Consider the following 25198-nt stretch of genomic DNA (forward strand, 5'->3'; position numbering starts at 1 on the left):
TAGACATTCCAGATGTTTTGATGCAGCTTGAGAAACAGTCGTTTCTCCTCCTTCCCTGGCTTGTAAGATCATCTTCCCCCTCTTATGTAAGCCACTCACAAAGTCTTTCTGGAATGAGGACTTTTATTTCTGATTTTCCCAGTTATGTGAGCAGCATGGCACTGAGCAGACAGTATGGGTTTTTGAGTCAGACCAACTAAATGTGGTCCTGTCACCTGTAAGCTGTAAGGTAAATTTCTTCATCACTCTAAGCAAAATAGCAACACAGATGCATTTTACATGGATTTGGATCATGACATTGTGAAATATTGATGTACTATATGATATCAATCAGGATGTACCTAATATGTGAAATTTGAAGGAATGTGAATCCCCCACATCTAAAATACACTCAAGAATCATGCAATTTCAAAGCTGCCGGACCTGATTAAACTACCTTTACAGTGTTGCCCATGGGAGCACCACATCAGTGAGGAACAGAAATACCTACAGCTTTGGTCATTATCTTCTGAACCGCTCTTTTGTTTAGATACCTCAGAAGTCTTAATGGTGATTTTGGTGACTACTGGGGGCTGTTAGTTTAACAATCATTGTAGCTAAGTTATAACAATGCTATCTGAGTAGTCATTAAGTGGAGGGGCTAGTGGTAGAACAGAAAAATGTGTTAGAAACCAAGAACTTTTAAATGAAGAAACAAAAGTTAGATATGATGAAAAGTTACTCTTAGGTATATATTTGTTATGTTTAAAATATTCCTATGGGAAAATGCTTTTGAATTATGAAAGTTCTAAATTATTTGAAATATCCAAAGAACTCATCTCATCTAGAAAAATGTGACCTCCCTAGGATGAATACAACAGTGTAGATAAAGTATCCAGCATATACCATCTGATCTGGTTATTAGGTTTGGAAATTTAGAGCAAAACCTATCATTTCTTCTCTATTCTAAACAAAGGAGATCTGTTCACTTTAAATCAGGGTAATCTTTAAAAATTTTGGAAAATAAGGAGCTTTCAGGACAATAAAAATTTCCCATTCAACACTGAGATCTACTTCTGTTCCCCTGCCCCAGCAAAGGGTTTCATGAATTATCTAAATAAAAGTCCCAATGAAGCCTGGTTGAAATTCTCAGCTTTTCGATTATTAGAGTAGCCTAGGAATGGATAATAAGTCTGATTTCCTCTCTTTCTGTTGTCTGTGGTTTTGACTGGATGGTTCTCTACTTTGCATTCTGTTAGTCAAAGCAAAAGGACCACTTTTGAGAAACTTGCTCCTTAGAAATATTCTTTATAAAATCCAGTCACTATTCTTGTACCTTGGCCCACATTTCTTTCCTACTACAAGAGCAGGGTTATCTGAATAGCCTGAAAACTTGGCAGTTCTAGAGGGTAATTTTCCTCACTTTTGGACTTGATCCAGTACAGGAAACAATAAAAGACTTCCAGAAGGTTTTGCAAGCCCAGCTGTCTCTGACACTTCTCATTCTGCAAAAATATTTGAATGAGTTTCTTAGTGCACCTGTTACTAATGTCACAGCAGAGACATTTGCCCTTACCTTGTCTGTGTAGCTACTTAAACTGCATTAAGAAATAATAATTTAAAACTTACGGTGGGAGAGAGGAGGAGTTAATTTTTTGAAGTAGCTCCTACTTTTTGGTTGGTTTTTGGTACAAATTACTTTTAATCAAAGTGATTTCTACTAGTTTTGTTTTGTCAAAAGTGCTCATTTTGTCCTTAAAAATCAGTCACTTTGGTTCTAGTCTTTCCTTTTTGAATAAAGATTAAAAAAAATACATGGTTTTATTGATTTTAAAAACATTTTAAATTATAAGTCTATTTAGGATTTATAGAGCATCTCATAGGGTTTTGTCCAGAAGTTTCAAAGAAACAAGAGGCAGTGGTACCAAAGCTTACACAACCTTTGGTCATTTCTACTCAAAGGCTTCAGTGGAACTAAGTATGGAGTTTGTTTTCACCGAAGCCAACATCAGGGTTTTATGGCTTGTATATTTCATGAGAACAAATATTACTTTCTATCCAAATGCCAAGTACAGCAAGAGCAAGTGAAAGCAGAAGGACTTACTTGGGTATACTGGTGTTTTAATGTAGAGACTCTATTATTTAACTTAGCCAGAACTTTCACAACAGTTTTCTTTTCCTCTTTAAAAAAAAAAAAAAAAGTCTTTTTTATTTGGGTTATTCAGTTTTTTCCCTTTCTGGCAGATGTTACTTTGATAAATATTTCAAGTGATAATTATATATTTAGGATAGAGTGTTTTTTTTAAAAAAAAAAATCAAAATTAACAGTTCAGTCTTTTCCTCATGAAGAAATAGATGTTCAGTCTTTTCCCCATGAAGAAATAATGGACACTGTGTATGAAAACTTGCATTTGGTTGAATATAAAATGCTACAAGGCTGCCTACACACCTGGTGTCCATTTCTACTGGCAGTCTCACAAATGGATAAACACTGTATCTCTGCATTTCTCAATAATTGAAATCACTGACAGATCACTAACAATAGAATAGGAAAGACTAGAGATCTCTTCAAGAAAATTAGAGATACCAAGGGAACATTTCATGCAAAGATGGGCTCAATAAAGGACAGAAATGGTAGGGACCTGACAGAAGCAGAAGATATTAAGAAGAGGTGGCAAGAATACACAGAAGAACTGTACAAAAAAGATCTTCATGACCCAGATAATCACGATGGTGTGATCACCTAGAGCCAGACATCCTGGAATGTGAAGTCAAGTGGGCCTTAGGAAGCATCAGTACGAACAAAGCTAGTGGAGGTGATGGAATTCCAGTTGAGTTATTTCAAATCCTGAAAGATGATGCTGTGAAAGTGCTGCACTCAATATGCCAACAAATTTGGAAAACTCAGCAGTGGCCACAGGACTGGAAAAGGTCAGTTTTCATTCAAATCCCAAAGAAAGGCAATGCCAAAGAATGCTCAAACTACTGCACAATTGCACTCATGTCACATGCTAGTAAAGTAATGTTTAAAATTCTCCAAGCCAGGCTTCAGCAATACATAAACTGTGCACATCCAGATGTTCAAGCTGGTTTTAGAAAAGGCAGAGGAACCAGAGATCAAATTGCCAACTGGATCATCGAAAAAGCAAGAGAGTTCCAGAAAAACATCTATTTCTGCTTTATTGACTATGCCAAAGCCTTTGATTGTGTGGATCACAATAAACTGTGGAAAATTCTGAAAGAGATGGGAATACCAGACCACCTGACCTGTCTCTTGAGAAACCTGTATGCAGGTCAAGAAGCAACAGTTAGAACTGGACATGGAACAACAGACTGGTTCCAAATAGGAAAAGGAATACGTCAAGGCTGTATATTTTCACCCTGCTTATTTAACTTATATGCAGAGTACATCATGAGAAACACTGGGCTGGAGGAAGCACAAGCTGGAATCAAGATTGCTGGGAGAAATATCAATAACCTCAGATATGCAGATGACACCACCCTTATGGCAGAAAGTGAAGAAGAACTAAAGAGTCTCTTGATGAAAGTGAAAGAGGAGAGTGAAAAAGTTGGCTTAAAACTCAACATTCAGAAAACTAAGATCATGGCATCTGGTCCCATCACTTCATGGCAAATAGTTGTGGAAACAGTGGCTGACTTCATTTTGGGGGGCTCCAAAATCACCACAGATGGTGACTGAAGCCATGAAATTAAAAGACTTAATCCTTGGAAGGAAAGTTATGACCAACTTAGATAGCATATTAAAAAGCAGAGACATTACTTTGCCAACAAAGGTCCGTCTAGTCAAGGCTATGGTTTTTCCAGTAGTCATGTATGGATGTGAGAGTTGGACTATAAAGAAAGCTGAGTGCAGAAGAATTGATGCTTTTGAACTGTGGTGTTGGAAAAGACTCTTGAGAGTCCCTTGGACTGCAAGGAGATCAAACCAGTCCATCCTAATGGAGATCAGTCCTGGGTGTTCATTGGAAGGACTGATGTTGAAGTTGAAACTCCAATACTTTGGCCACCTGATACGAAGAGCTGACTCATTTGAAAAGACCCTGATGCTGGGAAAGATTGAGGGCAGGAGGAGAAGGGGACGACAGAGGATGAGATGGCTATATGGCATCATCGACTCAATGGACATGGGTTTGGGTAAACTCCAAGAGTTGGTGATGGACAGGGAGGCCTGGCGTGCTGCGGTTCCTGGGATCACAAAGAGTTGGACATGACTGAGCGACTGAACTGAACTGAACAGATCACGTCCCTTTTTTAAAATTTTAGATTCAGGCATTGGGTGCTAACATTGTGGACTATATGGGATTCTTGCCCAAGAAGAACTTGTATCAGATGGGCCATCTTTTCTCCTCAGAGCTGCTCATTGTTCTGACGTGTTATCACTGCATCAGGACAGCAAGTCATAAATATTACCAATGTAGTGCTCCTACCCAAAGGGCCTTGGGCTGCAGGAAGAGCACAGCCATGATGTTGACTATGACTATGAGGAGGAAGAGAACAGTAATTTAGCCAAGAGGGCAGTAGGTTCTTATGTCACAGCAATTTTCTTTGTAAAATACAATAGGCTTTAGGTTTATTGCCTAGCAGTAAGCATGGGAAGATTACTTAAACCTCTCTGAGATTTGGTTTCCTCATTTGTAAAAGGAGAAAACATATACCTCAAGGCAGCCGTGAAAGTCAGATCCCTGGCTGGGGAACTAAAATCCCATACACCGCAGGTCATGGCCATTACAAAAATGCTAACTTAAAAAAAAAAGCGGGGGACATGGGTGTACCTACGGATGATTCTTGTTGATGCTTGACAGAAAACCACACAATTCTGTAAAGCAATTATCCTTCAATTAAAGAAATAAAGTGGCAAAAATAAATAAATAAAAAACCATTGATCCTCAAAAAAAAAAAAAAAAAGAAAGAAAGAAAAGAAATAAACAAGGCAGGAAAATGGGTCTTTGCTTTAACTTTTAATGACTTCAAACTTTAACCCAAAAAAAAAAAAAAAAAAAAAAACTTTAACCCCATTCTCCTTAATGCATTTAGGGAGAAGTCCTTAAGGAGTGCAGGAAATGTTATACATTTACATCCTAGAGGTGTCAATCAGCAGATTAGTGAATGCTCAAGTACAATTCCCTCACTGCTCAGTGTGACAAAAGATGAGTTTGGTCTCAGCAAGAATGTAAGTGGTGGTAAGAACATCTTGAGAAGTTTAGATGCAACCTCCTAGGCCAGGCTGCCAATTCAAAATTGGAAAAATTCTAGACAGTTTTTCTTTCTTTCTTTCTTTTTTTTGAAGAGTTTTAAAGGCAAAATTTTTCTTTTCCTTCCTCAGCCCTTCTTTCCTGATCTCTGTGTCCTTGACCTGGGTCTTTTTGAATTTTTTTTTTTCCACCAAGCTAGTATAAACTATAATTTAAAGCTAAACCCTTTCAGAGAAGCTGAATCCCTGCCTCCTGCATAAGAGAACTCTGAATAGCTAATGATTCATAATTTCTTCAAGTGATAGGCAATTCTCTAAGCTGTACTGATGGTTTCTGCTGTGGGTTAACACATATATACCTAGAATCAATGGACAGTTTTCCCCAGCTACTGTAATCACCCTGCTCATCTGCTTCTCAGAACAAAAGAACAAAAAGCCACCTGTCTGTCCACCATGGTACTGTTAATAATGAAATAAAAAAGAATAAAAGAAAATCATGCCATTAGGAAAATGCAGCATGAGAGCTATGAAGTATTTTGCCCCAAATCAACCATTTGAGTCATATCAATTTTTTTCTAAACCCCAGGGCTCTGAAAACTATAAAGGGAATAGTGGATTGCAATGAATACAGTGAGGACTGCTGGGGTACCACAGCCTCCACCACAAAGGACCATCCAGTCCTAAGTGATGAGAAGGCATCCAACAGCCCCCATCAATTTTCACTCAATAGTTTGTAAAACAAATGGCAGGAATCGAGTTCCATGGAGAACCAGCAATTGACTAAAGTAATCCATCTATTGGTAGCATGGACTACAAGACACGCTGGTTACCAGGGAGAAAACCGGGTCCTTCTATCACATGCAAAATCAAGTGGGATGTGGGCAGCCTGTCAATTTTACAGCATCATCAAAAATAGATGAGCAGTTACTATTTGGAGTTCTTGGTTGAAATACAGAGAATAAAAATTGATAGCTCTCATGAAAGGACTGCTGATACTTTCAAGATGGAGGTCAGAAGTCTCCTGCGAGAACTATTTCATATTTCCCTTGATTCTGACAGCTGTGGTTAACCCTAGCATGAGTTATCAATGTTTCTTTCCTGAACCCTCATCTCATCTTTCCTATAGTTCACTCTCTACTCACACTCATGCCTTGAGGATATGCGGACCTTGAGAAGAAGGAAGTTTTCTCTCTCCATATTTCACTTAATTCTGTGCAAACAGGCCTTTCCAGAATAAGCTTATAGTACTTTTCCATGTTATTCATTTTGTTTTCTTCAGCCAGTCTACAATTGTGGTTACTGTAGTTACTTCATCTTAATAAGGATGTTACATCACCTGATGCACTCTAGATTATGCAGTTAGGCGATTTTATGCAAAGTTAGGTCTGAAGAGTCTTTTGAGGATTCAATTTTTTGTTCAATATCATATATTTTTTAAACCCTACTAAACAAGGATTCTTTAAGAATTTTGAGGTAATACTGCAAGTTTATAAGCAAAGTAATCCTTAACTAGCTTTAACTCAAAATAATCCTTAACAAATGGTTTAGTTATAACACTTATATCCTAAATTACTGTGAAGTCTCTTCAAGAACACTCATGTTATTTCTCACACAAGTTTCAGAAAAGCTGTTATTCTAGCTATTTCAATACTAATTCCTTTTGATAAAATGATTTAAAATGCCTTATGTGTCACTGTTTTACGTTGTTCTAGCACCTGTAATACAAACATATTACTGAAGTACTATTTTCATCCAGACTCAAATATATTACTTGGATTACACAAAATTAAAATTATGAGGAAAGAATCTCAAGCTTAACATTATCAAGAGGGCATGCACCAAAATATTAATAGCAAATATCTGTGGGTTTCTGAAAGGAAAGGTTTTGTGTTTGTGCTTTTCCGCAGTTACCAGTTTTACGAACAGAGAATTCTCACTCTTATAACTATAAAAAAATCATTTAATAAAACAATGACTACTGGATCCCATTTCCAGCTGTAAAGAAGCAAAGGTTGGCAGGCAGACAGTAGTTCTGGGAATAGGAGGCCACTGCCGCCTGGACTCATTACCCTGCAGCTCCCTTCATGTACACACTGGGGACAGGTCCTCTCATAATTTACATTTACAACAAACTGTACACTTTGCTCCTATTTGGACCAGATCATGACACTATGAGTTGATTTTTTTGTTAATCTGGAGCAGTCGAGTGACCTGCAGGTCCATGCCATCCCCGCGGTAGGAGAGGCCAGGGCTCTGCCTAGAGCCCAGATTCCACCTGCAAAGCAGGGTGATGTTTGTTCTCCTGGCCTTCCTCAGAAAACTCTTACAGCAGCTCTGAATCCTCCCCTATAATGGACATCTTAATTTTTCTTTATAGCAAAATATTAAGCATTTAGTTAATCAATCTAATTACTATTTTCCTAGGAATACTGGAAAATCCACATTGTTCGGAGTCAAGGGAAAAGCACAAAAAATACCCTATTTCCGTCTTTGGAAAGAAGACTTTTCAAAAAAGGAAGGAGACTTACTAACAACTATTTACAAATCTCTTTTCATTTTCTTTTTTCATTTTGAAAAGCTATTTTTTTTCAATGCCTAGGTGGACACTAGAGACATAGCAAAAAAAAGTCAGACAAAATCCTTCCCCTCAAGGAACTCAGAGTTGAATACAGAAGAGAATGAGCAAGATTAGCAACACACATAGTGGCTGGAAGGTGATCAAGGAGAAAAGGAAATCAGGACAATGAGGAGTGAGGGTGGGTGTTATTGTGATGTTAGATAGGGAGGTGGGAAGGTTAGATTTGAGCCAAGGTCTGATGGAGGCAGAGGACAGGCTATTAGAATAATGGGCAATGAATGTTCCAGTCAAGGGAGCGGCCAGTATGAGAGCCCTGAGGCAGCAACCTTGTTAATAGGTTTGAGAAAGAACAGAGCTGCCACTCTGGCCTGAGGGATGGGAGAGGAGGAGAGGTCAGACAGGAACAAAGGCGATTCTGTGCACTGCTCTGCAGGCCTCTGCAAGGCTCCTCCAACTCCACGACATCGACTCTGGATTTCTTGAAGCACATCTGTACTTTTATTTTTGAATGACTTAAAGATGTTCACTAGGAAAATAGTGACAAATTTTGAAAAATTTTAAAGGGCTATCAAAAAGGCATCAGTTTGAATACTTTAAATTTGAGTGACAATATGTTAAATGTTTGGGAATATTATGGACAGAGGAGCAAGTTTCAGAGAGGAGAGAAATGCTAAAAATAAAGATTTGTTGGGGCAACTTTGCAAATGATAGTTGGAATTTCCCCTTTTTCTGTTTTATTAAGCCAACTCAGTTCCTCAGTGGGTTATAACTAGATTAACCATTATCTTTTACCATTCAAAGTGGGTCACTGTTGAGAGTGAAAGGGGAGCTATTAATAATTATGCTGAGGCAATGGGTATAAAAGTAAGTTTACCCTGAGCAAACCAGGATGTATGGATTTTAGTTTATTGGTTTCACATGGAGAGTTGCCATTTCTTTTTAGTATTGCTCTTGGTTTTTCACAATGAGTCAAAAGTGATTCAACTAGTGTCATAAGAAAACAACCAGAAGAAAGGTCCCCAAATTATCCTTCCAGCTACACATACAGACTGAGCTCAGGGTCACTGTCAGAAAATAGAAAACAAAAAAAGTTCTTAATTTGGACTTCGCAATGGTACAGTGGATCAGAGCCCGCCTGCCAAAACAGGGGACACAGGTTTGATCCCTGGTCTGGGAAGATTCCTCATGCCACAGAGCAACTGAGCCTGCATGCTGCAACTACTGAAGCCTGAGTGCCTACAGCCTGTGCTCAGTAACAAGAGAAGCCACTGCAATGAGAAGCCCATGCGCTGCACCTAGAGAAAACAGCAGCAATGAAGTGCAGCAATGAAGACCCGGAGCAGTTAAACATAAATAAGTAATGTATATACAAAACAGCTTCCCTGGTGGCTCACACAATAAAGCGTCTGCCTGCAATGCAAGAGGCCTGGGTTCAATCCCTGGGTCAGGAAGATCTCCTGGGGAAGGAAATGGCAACCTGCTCCAGTATTCTTGCCTGGAGAATCCCACGGACAGAAGAGCTTGGCAAGCCCCAGTCCATGGGGTTGCAAAGAGTCGGACACAACTGAGCGACTAACAGGACGAACTGAGTAACTAATTAGAGAAAACAGCAGCAATGAAGTGCAGCAACGAAGACCCAGAACAGTCAAAAATAAATAAATAATGTATATATAAAGACCATAAAGAAGGCTGAATACTGAAGAATTGGTGCTTTTGAATTGTGCTGGAGAAGATTCTTCAGAGTCTCTTGGACAGCAAGGAGATCAAACCAGTCAATCCTAAAGGAAATCAACCCTGAATATTCAATGGAAGGACTGATGCTGAAGCTGAAGCTCCAATACTTTGGCCACCTGGTGTGAAGAGCCGACTCATTGGAAAAGACTCTGATTCTGGGAAAGATAGAAGGAAGGAGGAGAAAGGGACGACAGAGGATGAGATGGTTGGATGGCATCACTGACTCAATGGACATGAGTTTGAGCAAATTCCAGGAGATAGTGAAGGACAGGGAAGCCAGGAGTGCTGCAGTCCACAAGGTCACGAAGGATTGGACACAACTTAGCAATCAAACAACAACAATATTTAATTCTAACTATAAATCTGCCATTATTGTGCTGGTATTTAGATCAACAAGGCACAAAGTTTGAGTATTGATATGAACTTGCTTTATTTAATGTAAACCAGCATTTTGCCAGAATCTTATAAAATGACTACAATTGCTAGCTTTCCTTTAAACAACTGACTTCTTTTCATTATTTGCTTTCAACTTAAGAAAATTTGCTATCCATACTTGTATCGAACAGTTATTTTTTTTTTCTTATTTAACTTTTTCATAATAGCAAGGTCATACAAAATCAGGGCAAGCTTCCCTCAGACCTTCTCTGATCTCACTGGGCTCCCTGAGTCCCCAGAAAGAATCACTAGCCTGAACTTTTTAAATGTTGTCTTTATGTTTTACTACACGCATGTTAATAAATACAACGTAGTGTTAATTTATAGGTTATTAAACTTTTCACAAAAGGTATCACATTGCCACAATTATTCATCAGCTTGCCTTTCATTGCTACTCAGTATATGCTTTCTAGAAATACCTTCTGCTTTGTTACGTTTGGCGTTTTGATGCTGTGTCTTAAAAAATGTGAAGTTTATAACCTGCTGTTGAAAAACTAGGAGCTTTTCCCCTATGACAGTTTATAGTGTATGTATTCATTTCCTTCATAATATTAATATCGCTGTAATCATTGTCTGTAATGTTCTCAGTGGATTAGGAAGGACCACTTCTGGAAACCATAACAAAGCACTAGATACAAGGAGCGTGAGTATAAAATTCAGTTTTGAAATTTGTTATTTTCAATGTGTCCTCACTTTATAGGTCAATGATGTACTTAACTCCTTCAATATGGGTTTTTAAAATGTCATATTTTTCTCATCTGAACAGTTTCAGTTGGTTTTATTATATATCTGTTTCTTTAAAAATAAGGCAGTTGCCAATAATTCTTCCAATATTAAATACTGATGGATGTATAAAACCACAAGTAGATTTGATTAAATATCATTCATGTGCATCTTTGCTCTGTTAAACACACTTTTCTGAATGTGTCCTATGGTATATATAAGCCCTTTGTTCATGGAACTCTTACTAAAGAAAAAGAGTAATTTTCTATTCACTTTGAATATATTTTATACTTAAGCCGAAGATGAAATTCAATGACAAAATAAAAATAAGCCCAGGGTATAAGAATTAGTTTCAACAGAGAAAATCACTGGATAATAACATGGCAAAAAGTCTAACTGTAAAGTGAGGATATGTGGCTTTGAACAAATAAAGCCTAAAGCAATTGAGGCCAGAGTGAATCACCAGGAGACAGGAATAAGCAAATCTGAAGCAGGTGTGATACTGGCATCTACAAATATGCAGCACAAAGTAATTAACTTATTCTAATGTGCACTGACTAGACACCTGTCCTTTGATCTGCTCTGGGTCAGAGACCTAGAAGAAGGCTCCTTATTCTGCCAGTGAGAAGAAAACTCTGCCAGACAGAGACCTGGTAAAGGCTGCTTGAATCAGAAGCATGCACATCTGCACCCAATCTAGAAGGATTTAAAGTTATTAAATCAGTACATAGAAAGTCTTTTACAAATCAACAGAAGTAACCCCGCTGAGATGCCATAGCAACATGATTTAATGACTCAGGAAGAATAGGTGGCTGGCACCTTGAAGGGCTTAAGGCTGTCTGCCATAAGCAATAATCTCAGGATTTACTAGTTCAAATTACCAGAATTTTTTTCAGTATTTACCCTAAGGAAATATCCAAATATCTAGGGCCAAACGCCACCTGGAATTGTCTCATCAAATAAGAAAATGCTTATCCTTGGGTTGTAGGCTGCTATGTCCTAATCTTATCCGTAAAGATTGATACAGAAGCTGATGGCTTGGGTCTAAAAGGGGAGGCATAGCTTGAGGTTAATGGGAAGAAATTGTCAAGAAAACCCCAGAGAAGTCATTCTTTAATGAAATAAATCCATGGTGGACCTGGGAAAAACCTCACTTGATCATATCCTATCTACTCCGTCAAAACTTATGACAGCCTTCAATAAAGTACAATGTATTTAACCTATATGAAAACTGCTGTTATATCAGTCAAAATCCAAAGATAAAGAAAGAAAACATGCTACAGGTAATGCTCACCAAATCATATAACACCCCCCCCCTCCTTCTGGAACAGAGCAGTAAAAAGAGAGAGGTTTCTTTTTGCTTAGGGAGCCTACATATCTGATTTAATTTCCACCCAGTTGTCTCAGTTCATGAGTAAACACAGTTTGGGGTATCCGGAAATAAGTCTAAATTGGGTCTCTAGTTACTGTAAAGAAGCTAACAGGCAAGCTTGAAAAACTGGGGAAAAGGCATTCGTTTTAAGCAGTAATATACATTAAAAAATCTTTTCAGTGATTTTCTAAAAGCAAAATCTTACTCTTCGTCTCCCTCAGTTCTAATTCCTCTAACAGAAAAGTTAGGTTCTCTCTCCTCTTTTTACCAAATCCATAATATCCTATTAGTGGTAAGCAGTGGCTCTTAGGGTCCTACATAATTGCATGCCATCTCATGCAGGAATCTCTTGTGTAAGGACTTTATATACTTATATATTAAACACTATTTATAGGTGAATTTGAAAATTTGTGAATTATAGTAAAATAAGAGTCATAATTTTCTACAAACATATTCTTATAATAATGAAGTTATTTTATTAATATATGACCTAGGTAGGAGAATTTTTATTAATACTCATCCAAAACATCTGTTTGTGAGCTTATTTTTTTGATGCTTTATATAAATTTTTGATGCTTTATGTCAATTTCATTCAAAAGCTATTTGGATTCTAAAAGAAAGAGGAAATATCACTTGAGATTCTCTAAGCTGTGTATGAGACTGTGTATGCATGTGTGTATATTTTAGAAAATGCTGTAAATGCAGTAAAGCACAAAGACTAATAAACACCCAATATCCAGAAGTGAGCTGTCAACATGATTCTTGTTTCATTTCTTTTGAATAAGAAGATAAGGCATCACAAAAAAATTTAAATCCTTTTTGCTTTACATTACTGGTCCACTAGAACCAACCTCTATAAACTCTGAAATTTTTTCTGTTTATTTTCCAGTAAATAGTGGGCATTTAAAAGCCTGTCTCCTCTCCCTTTCCATAGATGTAAGAATTGAGTATATTTTCTTCTATTATCTTTTTAGATATTTTTACAAATTCTTAAACATATTAATGAACAGCATATGTTTTATGTCTAGGAGTAAAATTTACATAAACATTCCATTAAAAAATTCATTCTGTATTTAGCCTTTTCATTCAATGCACTGTTGATCAGAACTAAGCACAGAGAAACCTTAATAAACTCTTCCTAACATGGGACATGTTCAATTAGTACAACCACAGAATTCCATTATAATGTTTCCAAATAACTGATTAGAATATTATGATCAATTTTTATAAGACCCAAGACAGTCCATGCTTGGACACCTTTCTGTAGTTCCAGCTTTTAAAATTTTATACAAAACATGGCTCTGAAGAAAGTAAAGTAACCAATAGAATTAAGGAAATTGAAGATGAAACAGTAACTTGTCAGGGTGTTAACCACTAACGCATATGTTCTATGGTGTAAGTAAGTACTGACCTTGGGAACTTGGCTTTTGGCATAGGAAGAAGGAGAAATCCATTAAGTAAAAACTCCCTAGTCATAAATATGAACCAGAAGTATGAATACTAACTCTGGATACATTCTTTCAAAATAACGAATAATTTTCTATTTCTGCTCTCTGAGAGGCCTAAAAATAAGAACTTAGTGACAACAACCACCCCTAGTACTTATAGTTATTTCTAAATACTATCCTTCTCCAAAAGGAACTTGGGATCTTTTGAGAAATGACTGATTCCAGTTCTGGACAAAGATATGCAACATGCTTGGCCTGGGACAGCTTGTCATCCCCACCCCCACCGCCAATCACATACACACATACACACCCCCAAATACACACACATACACAAAAACAAGCTGTGAGCACTACTCAGGATGGGGAAAGGATTCAGGAGCCGATCTGAAGAAAATCCCTTTGGCCAAACATGGGTTAACTTAGCAATAAAAAAAAAATAATAGCACCGGACTACAATACATCAAATCCAAATTCACCTCACACTCACTGACATGTAAAAAAGTATAATTCTGTAAGTTCATAATGATACTTAAAAACACCCATTATTATTCACATGCTAAGTAATCAATTTTTTTGAAACTGCTAAATATGACTAAAGAATCAAGTATTTATCCTTTCTTTTGTTTCACTAACTTCTTATAAAAAGTCCTATCAAATCTAAATATAATAAAATTTCTAGCTCTGTTGACTAACAAAGAATACAGGATTTCAGAAGAACGCAATCAGTAACATCCTGTCTGGGAGAAACTCTAAAAGAGAAACAATTTGGATTATCCGAAGAATGGATTGGAAGTGGAAGGAAGGACAAAACCTCTAAGTTAAATCAACCAATGGAAAAGTGTGGACCTGTTCGACTGAGGATTCTTTACTATTTTTCAGCTCCTTATCAGTTGACTATTTTATATATAGTAGTGTGTATATGTCCATTGGGTCAAAATTCTTAAAAATAAATTGTACAAAAAAAAAAAATTGAAACAACTGGAGAAAATGGAACACTCAATCAGAAAAAATTATTACTAATTTAGGTGAGATAATGACACTGACCAGTCTAGTAAGACTACTTAACTTTTAGAAATGGTATCATTTCATTCAGAAATAGTTGAGTCTGTAATAGTTCCCAATAATTTGGGTCAAGGGAGAAGTTGGTGGGAATATAGATGAAACAGTGTTGATAACTGTTTAAGCAGGAGAACAGGTACGTGGGGGTCCCTGGACTTTCTTCTTCCCTCTTATACATGCTAAGGTTAAGAAAACAGAAGATAAAGGTTCAGGGGATGCTGAAAGATCTGGAAAATGCTGAAAGGCATCATCAAGATAATTTTTTCCTCAAATATCAAACTACTTAAGGTGAGGCATACTCTATGAACCTTCAATGTAAATAAAAATGAAAATGCTGCTTTGTATTAGAGAATTAGGACCTGATACGGCTTCCCTTGTAGCTCAGTCGGTAGAGAATCTGCCTGCAATGCAGGAGACCTGGGTTCGATTCTGGGTTGGGAAGATCCCCTGGAGAAGGAAATGGCAATCCACTCCAGTATTCTTGCCTGGAAAATCCCATGGACAGAGGTGGCGGGCTACAGTCCATAGGGTCGCAAGAGTCGGACACGACTTAGCGACTAAACCACCACCACATATGAAATGGAAGGAGTCTTTAGTGATAGGTTCAAATCACAAGTATCTCACATGTGGTGCCTTATGAAATGCACCAAAATAGAGTGCCTGCAGTAGCAAGCAGATCAGTGTTTCAGATGCAGGAAGCTAGCCTGATGGAAATGTACAGATCAGAGTTTGTGAAAATTCTCTTCCTGCCTGATCATCTTTAAAAAGCCTTAAGTGACTAATGAGGCTTTTAATGATTCCATGTATTTTTCCTTAGGGGTGCATGCTAAGTCACATCAGTCATGTCCGACTCTTTGTGACCCCATGGATTGTAGCCCACCAGGCTCCTCTGTCCATGGTATTCTCCAGGCAAGAATACTGGAGAGGGTTGCCATGCCCTCCTCCAGGGGACCTTCCCAACACAGGGATCAGTCAGTGTCTACTGTGGTTCCTGCATTGCAGGCGGATTCTTTACCACTGAACCACCGGAGAAGTAGAACTGTTTATATGTAATACAATAAAAGTAGAAATACTCCTATATATTAGAAAGCATAGGTTTTTATTCTGTAGCATATTTATACCTGCTTCCTACCTGCCCCCAAACCTAGTTATCAACCTGCTGGTTTTGACCAGCAAAACACAAATAGAATAGGTGCCTTTGTTAGCACTGTAGATAAGTTCTGGCACCTGTTTGGATACCAGCTGTGTGTTAATTCATCTTATGATTGTCAAATCACCAAATATTACAAAACTAGACATGTTCCTTCAGGGTTCCAAGGGTGTGTCTGTATATTGGCTGGCAGATATTCCTGGAGAGACCAGGCCTGATCCTGACCAGCCTCTATGACGAGTTTCGCCTGATGCAAAGTAAGACCTGAATGCATAACCATATGCCTGTGAGTCAGTTCAGGCGGAGGATGCTTTGGGGGATATGAACAGAAGCATTCTCTGCTCCAGTGTCTCATCAAATGCCTGAAAGCCATTTTTGACTATGTACCAGTCAGTAAGAGTATGCCCACCACATCTGAACACTACCATACACTTCCACAGTTTACTGTCGCAGCTTTCCATTTACCCCCACATCTATATTTATAAGCCAAAAAATGGAACTGACGTACTGCTTCTAGTCCTAAGACATAAACTGAGTTACTGCACGCACAGTTTGGACAGGAGAGGAGATGGCCTGAGGGTTCTCAAAATGAATAGAGCATGGCAAGCTTGCTTGCATGAAGGCTTTCTCTCTGGATGTGGTGTTACTTTACATCCTTAATAATAAAAAATATGAGATGCAGGATGTTGTCTTTCAGCCAATCTGATGAAATAGATGGATTTTATTTGAAAAATGAAAAAAAAAAACAAACCTACCTGAAGACTGCAAGGGTCAGGGACCAGAGCACTAATGGCTTCCTCAGTTCAAACTTCGCCCGTTTGTTCATTAGGTGCCGACCACCAAAGACAAAGGCAGCATACAGAGCGGAAAACAGGAAAGATTTCTTCCTATGAACAAACAGAAAAACAAAATCTTATGAAATAAAGATCTTTCAGCAATTTATCTTTATTCATTAGAAATGTATATTTATTCACCAACTTTTATACCACTCCTCTCTTCATACTCACTGAAAATATACTCTTGGGAATGTGCCCCCTTCACTGAAGAGAGAAACTTTAGTCCATTTGGCAACATGGTGGCTATTGATTCCTCCCCTGATAAAATAGGCCATCCAGGTTAACTCATGTTAGGAAAGATGTATTTTCTTTGGGGGCTCTGTAACTATAAACATTTCATCAACATGGTACTGAGGTACAAAAAGAAACATTTTTACCAAGAGAAACAATTTTCAGAGTTTGTTGGACAATTTAGACAGATTAATTTAAAAGGACCATTTTATTGGAAATAGAAAAACTAGGTGACAGACCTGTGTCCTAGGACAAGAAAGCCTTTAAAAATGGCATCTTCCTACTAGACTAATGATACTAAAAAATGATTTTGGAGAAACGCTTCATGATTTAAAACACTAAAATCAAGCTACATGAATTATGGCTCCTGAAAGATAGATTCCTGACATCTTCACCAGGGGAGGCAGGTATTAAATTTCAGTATAATCATTAATAATAAGCCTAATTGTCAGACATCATACAATGCAATAGGAAGAACACACAACTTCTTATAGTACAGTGGCCTAAAACCTTGAGGTTGAATCTCATCAAATATCTGATTTTTCTACCTGTTTATAGGAAAGATAGGGGATAAAGCCAAACTGTGAAACATTCTGTTGTTACTCAGTCACTAAGTTGTGTCCGACTCTTTGCAACCCTGTGGACTGTAGCCTGCCAGGCTCCTCTGTCCGTGGGATTCTCCAGGCAAGAATACTGGAGTGAGTTGCCACTTCCTTTTCCAGGGGCTCTTCCCCACCCAGGGATTGAACCCGCGTCTCCAGCTTGGCAGGCAGATTTTTTATCACTGAGCCACCTGGGAAGCCCAGGACATTCTGTAGGACAGCTGACTTTCTTTCTTCAAACTGTCAGTGGTAAGAAATAAAAATCTAGGGCTGTTCTATATTAAAAGCAACTTGATAGACATAATTAAATATAATTAAATACAATATGTTGAACTTTTGGGGATCCTTATTTGAACAGATTGTTGTTTTTTTTTTTAAATCTCTAATAAAATCAGAAAGTTATCAGTCATAATTTTAAAAGTTCTTATCCGTTAATATTTATGGGTGAAATTATACGTCTTGGATTTGCTTTAAAGTACTCTAGGAAACAAACAGAACTCAGGCAGTATTAAGAATGGAGAAATGAAAGGAGATTTTTTTTTAAAAAATGATGGAACACAGGGTCTTCAGCACCCATTTATGATTAAAATGCTTCAAAAAATGGGCAAAGAAGGAACCTACCTCAACATAATAAAGGCCATATATGATAAGTCCACAGCAAACATTATTCTCAATGGAAAAAACTGAAAGCATTCCCCCTAAGATCAGGAACAAGACAAGGGTGCCACTTTCACCACTATTATTCAACATAGTTTTGGAAGTCCTAGCTACAGCAATCGGAGAAGAAAAAGAAATAAAAGCAATCCAGATTGGAAAAGAAGAATTAAAACTCTCATTGTTCGCTGATGACAAGACACTATACACAGAAAGCCCTAAAGATACTATCAGATAATTACTAGAGCTAATCAGTGAATTCAGCAAGGTCTCAGGATACAATATCAGTACACAGAAATCACTTGCATTCCTATATACTAACAATGAAACACCAGAAAGAGAACTTAAGGAATCAATCCCATTTACCATTGTAACACAAAGAATAAAATATCTAGGAATAAACTTCCCTAAGGAGACAAAAGAACTGTATACAGAAAATTATAAGACACTGATGAAAGAAATCAAAGATGACATAAACAGATGGAGAGATATTCCATGTTCCTGGGTAGGAAGAATCAATATTGTGAAAATGACTATACAACCAAATGCAATCTGCAGATTCAATGCAATCCCTATCAAATTACCAATGGCATTTTTCACAGAACTAGAACAAAAAATTTCACAATTCATATGGAAACACAAAAGACCCCAAATAGCCAAACAGTCTTGAGAAAGAATGGAGCTGGAGGACTCAATCTTCCTGACTTCAGATTATACTACAAAGCTACAGTCATCAAGACAGTATGGTACTGGCACAAAAACAGAAATATAGAACAATGGAACAAGATAGAAAGCCCAGAAATAAAGCCATTACTTTGCCAACAAAGGTTCTTCTAGTCAAAGCTATGGTTTTTCCAGTAGTCATGTATGGATGAGAGAGTTGGACTATAAAGAAAGCTGAGCACCGCAAAATTGATGCTTTTGAACTGTGATGTTGGAGAAGACACTTGAGAGTCCCTTGGACTGCAAGGAGATCCAACCAGTCCATCCTAAAGGAGATCAGTCCTGGGTGTTCATTGGAAGGACTGATGTTGAAGCTGGAACTCCAATACTTTAGCCACCTCATGTGAAGAGTTGACTCATTTGAAAAGATCCTGATGCTGGGAAAGATTGAAGGCGGGAGGAGAAGTGGACAACAGAGGATGAGATGGTTGGATGGCATTACTAACTCAATGGACATGAGTTTGAGTAAACTCCAGGAGTTGGTGACGGACAGGGAGGCCTGGCGTGCTACAGTCCATGGGGTCGCATAGAGTTGGACACGACTGAGTAACTGAACTGAACTGAACCTATGGGTACCTCATTTATGACAAAGGAGGCAAGAATATACAATGGGGCAAAGGCAGCCTCTTTAATAAGTGGTGCTGGGAAAACTGGACAGCTACATGTAAAAGAATGAAATTAGAATGCTTTCTAACACCATACACAAAGATAAACTCAAAATGGATTAAAGACCTAAATGAAAGACCAGAAACTACATAAAACTTAGAGAAAACATAGGCAGAACACTGGACGACACAAAGCAAGATCCTCTATGACCCACCTCCTAGAGTAATGGAAATAAAAACAAAGGTAAACAAGATGAAACTTAAAAGCTTTTGCACAGCAAAGGAAACTATAAGCAAGGTAAGAGGACAACCCTCAGAATGGGAGAAAATAATAGCAAATGAAACAACTGACAAAGGATTAATTTCCAAAATATACAAGCAGTCATACAACTCAATACCAGAAAAATAAACAACCCAATCAAAAGGCGGGAAAAAGGCCTAAACAGACATTTCTCCAAAGAAGACATACAGATGGCTAACAAACACATAAAAAGATGCTCAACATCACTCATTATTAGAGAAATGTGAATCAAAACTACAATGAGATATCACCTCACACTGGTCAGAATGGCCATCATCAAAAAGTCTACAAACAATAAATGCTGGAGAGGGGGTGGGGAAAAGGGAAACCTCTTGCACTGTTGGTGGGAATGTAAATTGATACAGCCACTATGGATGACAGTATGGAGATTCCTTAAAAAACTAGGAATAAAACCACCATGTGACCCAGCAATCCCACTCCTAGGCATATACCCTGAGGAAACCAATATTGAAAAAGACACATGTATCCCATTGTTCATTCCAGCACTGTTTACAATAGCTAGAACATGGAAGCAACCTAGATGTCCATTGACAGAAGAATGGATAAAGAAGTTTTGATACATATACACAATGGAATATTACTCAGCCATAAAAAGGAACACATTTGAGTCAGTTCTAATGAGGTGAGCCTAAAGCCTATTATACAGAGTGAAGTAAGTCAGAAAGAGAAAGAAATATCGTATACCAGTGCATATATACAGAATCTAGAAAGATGTACCGAAGAATTTATTTGCAGAGCAGCAATGGAGAAATAGACATAGAGAACAGACTTATGGAGATGGGGAGAGGAGAGGAGAGGGTAAGATTAAGGAGAGAGTAACATGGAAACTTATATTACCATATGTAAAATAGATAGCCAACAGGAATTTGCTGTATATTTCAGGAAACTCAAACAGGGGCTCTGTATCAACCTTGAGGGGTAGAATGGGGAAGGAGATGGGAGGGAGGTTCAAGAGGGAGGGGCTGTATACCTATGGCTGATTCATGTTGAGGTTTGAAAACAATAAAATTCTGTAAAGCAATTATCCTTCAATTAAAAAAATAAAGTAAAAAAAAAAAACCCTCACATTTCAGAAAATACCTACCCACCAACAAACACTTTTAAAGAACTTGTTTGTTTTTGAAGATTGTTTTATCAACATAATGTATGAAATTAGGAAAACAACTAAGAGCTCAGGCATTCTAAACCAAAAGGCAAACTCAAGAGAATCAAGAATTAAGTTTTAAGAACAGTTGAATTTAACAGAACTTCACCCATTTTTACTACTAAATTATATAAGAATCTATAGGAAATTTTTAGCTAAAGTCCATCTTCATTTGAGTTATGTCAAATAAAATCAAAATTTTTTAATTGGCTTCCTCATATATTAGTAAGCTGATTATTTTTCAAACTTTAAACTTTTTATTTTGTATTGGGGTATAGCCGATTAACAATCTTGTGGCAGTTTCAGGTGAACAGCGAAAGGACTCAGCCATATATACACGGGGTCGCAAAGAGTCGGACACGACTGAGCGACTTCACTTTCACTTTTCACTTTCACGCATTGGAGAAGGAAATGGCAACCCACTCCAGTATTCTTGCCTGGAGAATCCCAGGGATGGAGGAGCCTGGTGGGCAGCCGTCTATGGGGTCGCACAGAGTCGGACATGACTGAAGCAACTTAGCAGCAGCAGCAGCAGCAGCAGCAGCATCTTTTCTCCTCCAAACCTCCCTCTCATCCAGGCTGGCACAGAACACTGAGTAGAGTTCCATGTGCTATACAATAGGTCCTAGTTGTTAAATTGTTATTTTTAATGAAAATCTAAAATGGTAATTTTTAACAAGTCTAAAAAGTTTTCAGAAAAATAAATGAAATCTCAGAAATAAAAAAGATAAAAAAGAAAAAAGAATGGAGAGATGAAAGAAGAGTAATTAAAAAAATGATGGAACACAGGATCTTATGAGTCCTTTTTTCTTTTTGTTAGGTTTAGGTGGGACTTTTAGTCAGCAAGGCCTGGGTAAATAGAATAGAATCTGCATGTCCTGCACATTTATTAGTGTACCAAGGGGAAGTGAACAATAGTATCGATAATGCCATAAAGAACAAAACCACAAAGTTTTCGTAGAGTACAATTCAATAGAAAGTAACAGAGGCCATGTATTACAAATAACTAAAACATCTGAATACTGTCTGATATGATAAAGCAATGTTTCTTTTAAAATGGGTACTCCTCACTCAAGGGCTCAAAAATAAGTTCCAAGATGTAATACAAAAAGAACAATGCATTCACCCAAAGAGCATTACTTGTAAAGGGCTTTGCATTTTTTCCCCAATGACTGCCACGTATTGCTGACTCATGAGAGATCTTACTGTTCACACAGCATCATTCTTCCAGTGATTGCAAGTGACTGACTTGGTGAACACCACCAAGTAAAGTGGTGATTTCTGAAATCAACTGGTAAATAGATTTAAATAAATCACTTCCACTGAGTGTCACAAAATCTTGGAAACATAAGACCTGGCACAGACTAGTGCTTAATAAATGTTTGTTGAATGATCATGATCTTATACTGAATTTTCTGATAAGAGAAAATATAATTAATGTACTCAGGCACATGGAAGCCCAGAGAACACTGAGTAAATCAACAGTTGGGGGCTCAGATGGAAAAGAATCTGCCTGCAATGTGGGAGAGCTAGGTTCGATCCCTGGGTCAGGAAGATCCCCTGGAGAAGGGAATGGCTACCCACTCCAGTAGTCTGGGTTGGAGAATTCCATGGACAGAGGAACCTGGCAGACTACAGTCCATGGGGGTCACAAAGAGTCGGACACAACTCAGCAACTAACAGTTTCACTTTTTCACTTTCCCTTTCCCAGTTAATGTCTTAATAACTAAAGAATAAAATATTTAGAAAAAAAAATATGATCCATTTTCTTCTTCAAGAAAGAGACTATTTCTGTATTTCAAAGAGAAGCAGAAAAGTGAGACAGTTTTATAGAAACTGTTAACTATTGAACATTTGAAGAATAAAGCAGTTTGGGCCATAAATACATTTATTGCTTTTACTCCTTTGAAGTTTGAAAGTGTATGGCATTACTTTAAAACTCAGAATCTCTATCTCTACTTATGTGCAGGTAAGGATTCACTCAAGAAAAACAAAATTTATTAAGTTAATGTAGACAGTAGTAATAAGCAAAAGCATATATTCTTTTCTAAATTAAAGGTAATGATAAGTGACAATAATCATAGTATTATGATTTAAGGAGTGACTCCTGGGGGTAGAGATAGTGCTAAAAATCTTTGGTATTTAATTCTCTTAATCATCCTTAATGTACGTAAAACATTTTCTTCATGTTATGGCCAAGGAGCCTGACTTCGAGATTAAGTAGCCTTAGTCTTATTGTAAGAAGAGTTTATCTGCTGTGTTATGAGAATTCCTTAAACCCCTTTACAGAACTACAAGGCTATTGTGTAACTTTGTGGCACACTGTTTGCACTGTTTGTGAAAAGATGAAGAGGAATCTCTACACCTTTGTTTCAACTGCCACATTTTCTGGGCAGTGGAAGTCTTTGATCCACATCCTCTTCAGAACAAATTCACTATATGTATCACTGAAACTCTTCCTTTCAATGATTTATTATTTTTCTCTTGCTCATTCAGTCTAATTCCAAGTTCAGTTATAGTTACATTAATTATATTACTCACAATTATGAACCAAGTTAAAGAATATGTATATGATCCTATCATTCTAGAATTAGGGAAAACTAATGTGCCTTGAAGAACTACCCAAAAAATAAAAGTCTTCCCTCTGTATTCTTTCCTCAAATTTCTTCAGTTCCAGAATGAGAATTAGTCCTAAGGTACTGCTAGGTTCTTGGCCAGGGCTGTTCCATTTTTCACGTGTTTATTAAGATCTCTTTAAGAATCTTCAATTCCAGAGCTAGGACAACCAAGTTAATTAATATAAACATGCAGAATTTGAGAACTGTGAGGGACAAATGTTCTTGTTCTATAGAAAAGGAAATGAGGTGGGGAGTGCTGATGACATTGGTTGTTCAGGGTCACGTGGCTGCATTCATACATATTGGTCAAAATTACCAAAAATTCAAATGGCTGTGATCAAGTATGTAGGTAAACAAAAATCAATTATCTAAGCTCTATCTGGGTCCCAGGCAGTCAATAATGAGTGCTATCACTTCAGTCGTCTCTGACTCTCTGCGATGCTATGGACTGTAGCCTGCCAGGCTCCTCTGTCCATGGGGATTTTTCAGGTAAGAATCCTGGAATGTGTTGCCATGCCCTTCTCCACTAGTGGTAATCACTAGTTTTCCAGGGGATCTTCCTAACCCAGGGATTGAACCCACATCTCTTAACGTATCCTACATCAACAGGCAGGTTCTTTACCACTAGTGCCACCTGGGAAGCCCCCAGTCAATAATAGGGACTAAATATAAATATTACAATAAAAAACAAGTTACTTATTGTATCCTACATAAATCTTCCACTGTGGTGAAATTTAAATAATGTTTTGGCAAAAACGGATGGACTTGGAATGCCATTATGCTAAGTAAAATGAGACAGACAAGAAAGAATACTGTATGATATTACTTATACAAGGAATCTAAAAAATACAACAAAGTAACGAATATAAGAAAAATGAAGCAGTCTCACAGATATAGAGAGAATACTACTGTTAGCAGTGGGGAAGGGAACGGGAGAGGCAGTATAAAGGTGGGAGGGTAGGAGAAATCAACTGTTGGATGTAAGATAGGCTACAAGGTTGTATTTTACAAACGGGAAATATAACCAATGTTTTGCAACAACTGTAAAAGGAGTATAAACTTTAAAAATTACAGTAAAAATGAGTAAATACACAAAAAGTAAAAATGTTAAATAATGCTTTGAGTTAATTTAGAACTAAGTTTAGGGTTCTACTAAGAGAAGGAGTCATTTGAGGAAGCATTAACTGAGTAAACATTTCTCATTCATAGTTGAATGTTATGATTTTTCCATTTTGCTAGAAGAAAATTTTTCTTGAGCCAAAAGGGTGACTTAAGTGGGTTAAAACTGTATTTCCATCCTGGTATCTCTTTGGTAAAGTTTCAATTACAGTCAAGATGAATAATGACTTGCCACAGGCCCACTTACTATTTAATGTGGATAGATGACTTCCCTAAAACTTCAACAGTAATCCAATAATACTTCAATATTCTGACAGGCCTCCATAGCTGGGTATAATGGTTAACACTGCACTATTTTATCACCAGATAACTAGAAATTTCTAGATGGTATGGACTCTTGTTTAGTAAATGCACTCTTAAAAGCAAAATCATACAGCACAACCTTTAACTGTAGGTACTAAACTTTTCATACTGTTCATGGGGTCCTCAAGGCAAGATACTGAAGTGATTTGCCATTCCCTTCTCCAGTGGAACACATTTTGTCAGAACTCTCCACCATGACCCATACATCTTGGGTGGCCCTACAGGGCATGTCTCATAGATTCATTGAGTTAGACAAGGCAGTGGTCCATGTGAGCAGATTGGTTAGTTTTT

The 25198-nt window shown here is 37.5% G+C and overlaps 1 protein-coding gene across 4 annotated transcripts in view; it reads right to left on the reverse strand.

The window, feature by feature from the left end:
• Positions 1-25198, reverse strand: part of ELOVL6 (ELOVL fatty acid elongase 6) — a 140063-nt gene that overhangs the window by 32280 nt on the left and 82585 nt on the right. For all 4 annotated transcript variants that reach the window (XM_081561829.1, XM_081561762.1, XM_081561676.1 and 1 more), the window contains one exon: positions 16446-16577. In XM_081561829.1, coding sequence (XP_081417955.1) covers positions 16446-16577 — 132 coding nt within the window. The remainder of the gene's footprint in view (positions 1-16445; positions 16578-25198) is intronic.

This window comes from Giraffa tippelskirchi, chromosome 1 (genome assembly GCF_054371585.1).
Source record: "Giraffa tippelskirchi isolate mGirTip1 chromosome 1, T2T-mGirTip1v1.2.pri, whole genome shotgun sequence".
NCBI classification, from domain to species: Eukaryota; Metazoa; Chordata; class Mammalia; order Artiodactyla; family Giraffidae; genus Giraffa; species Giraffa tippelskirchi.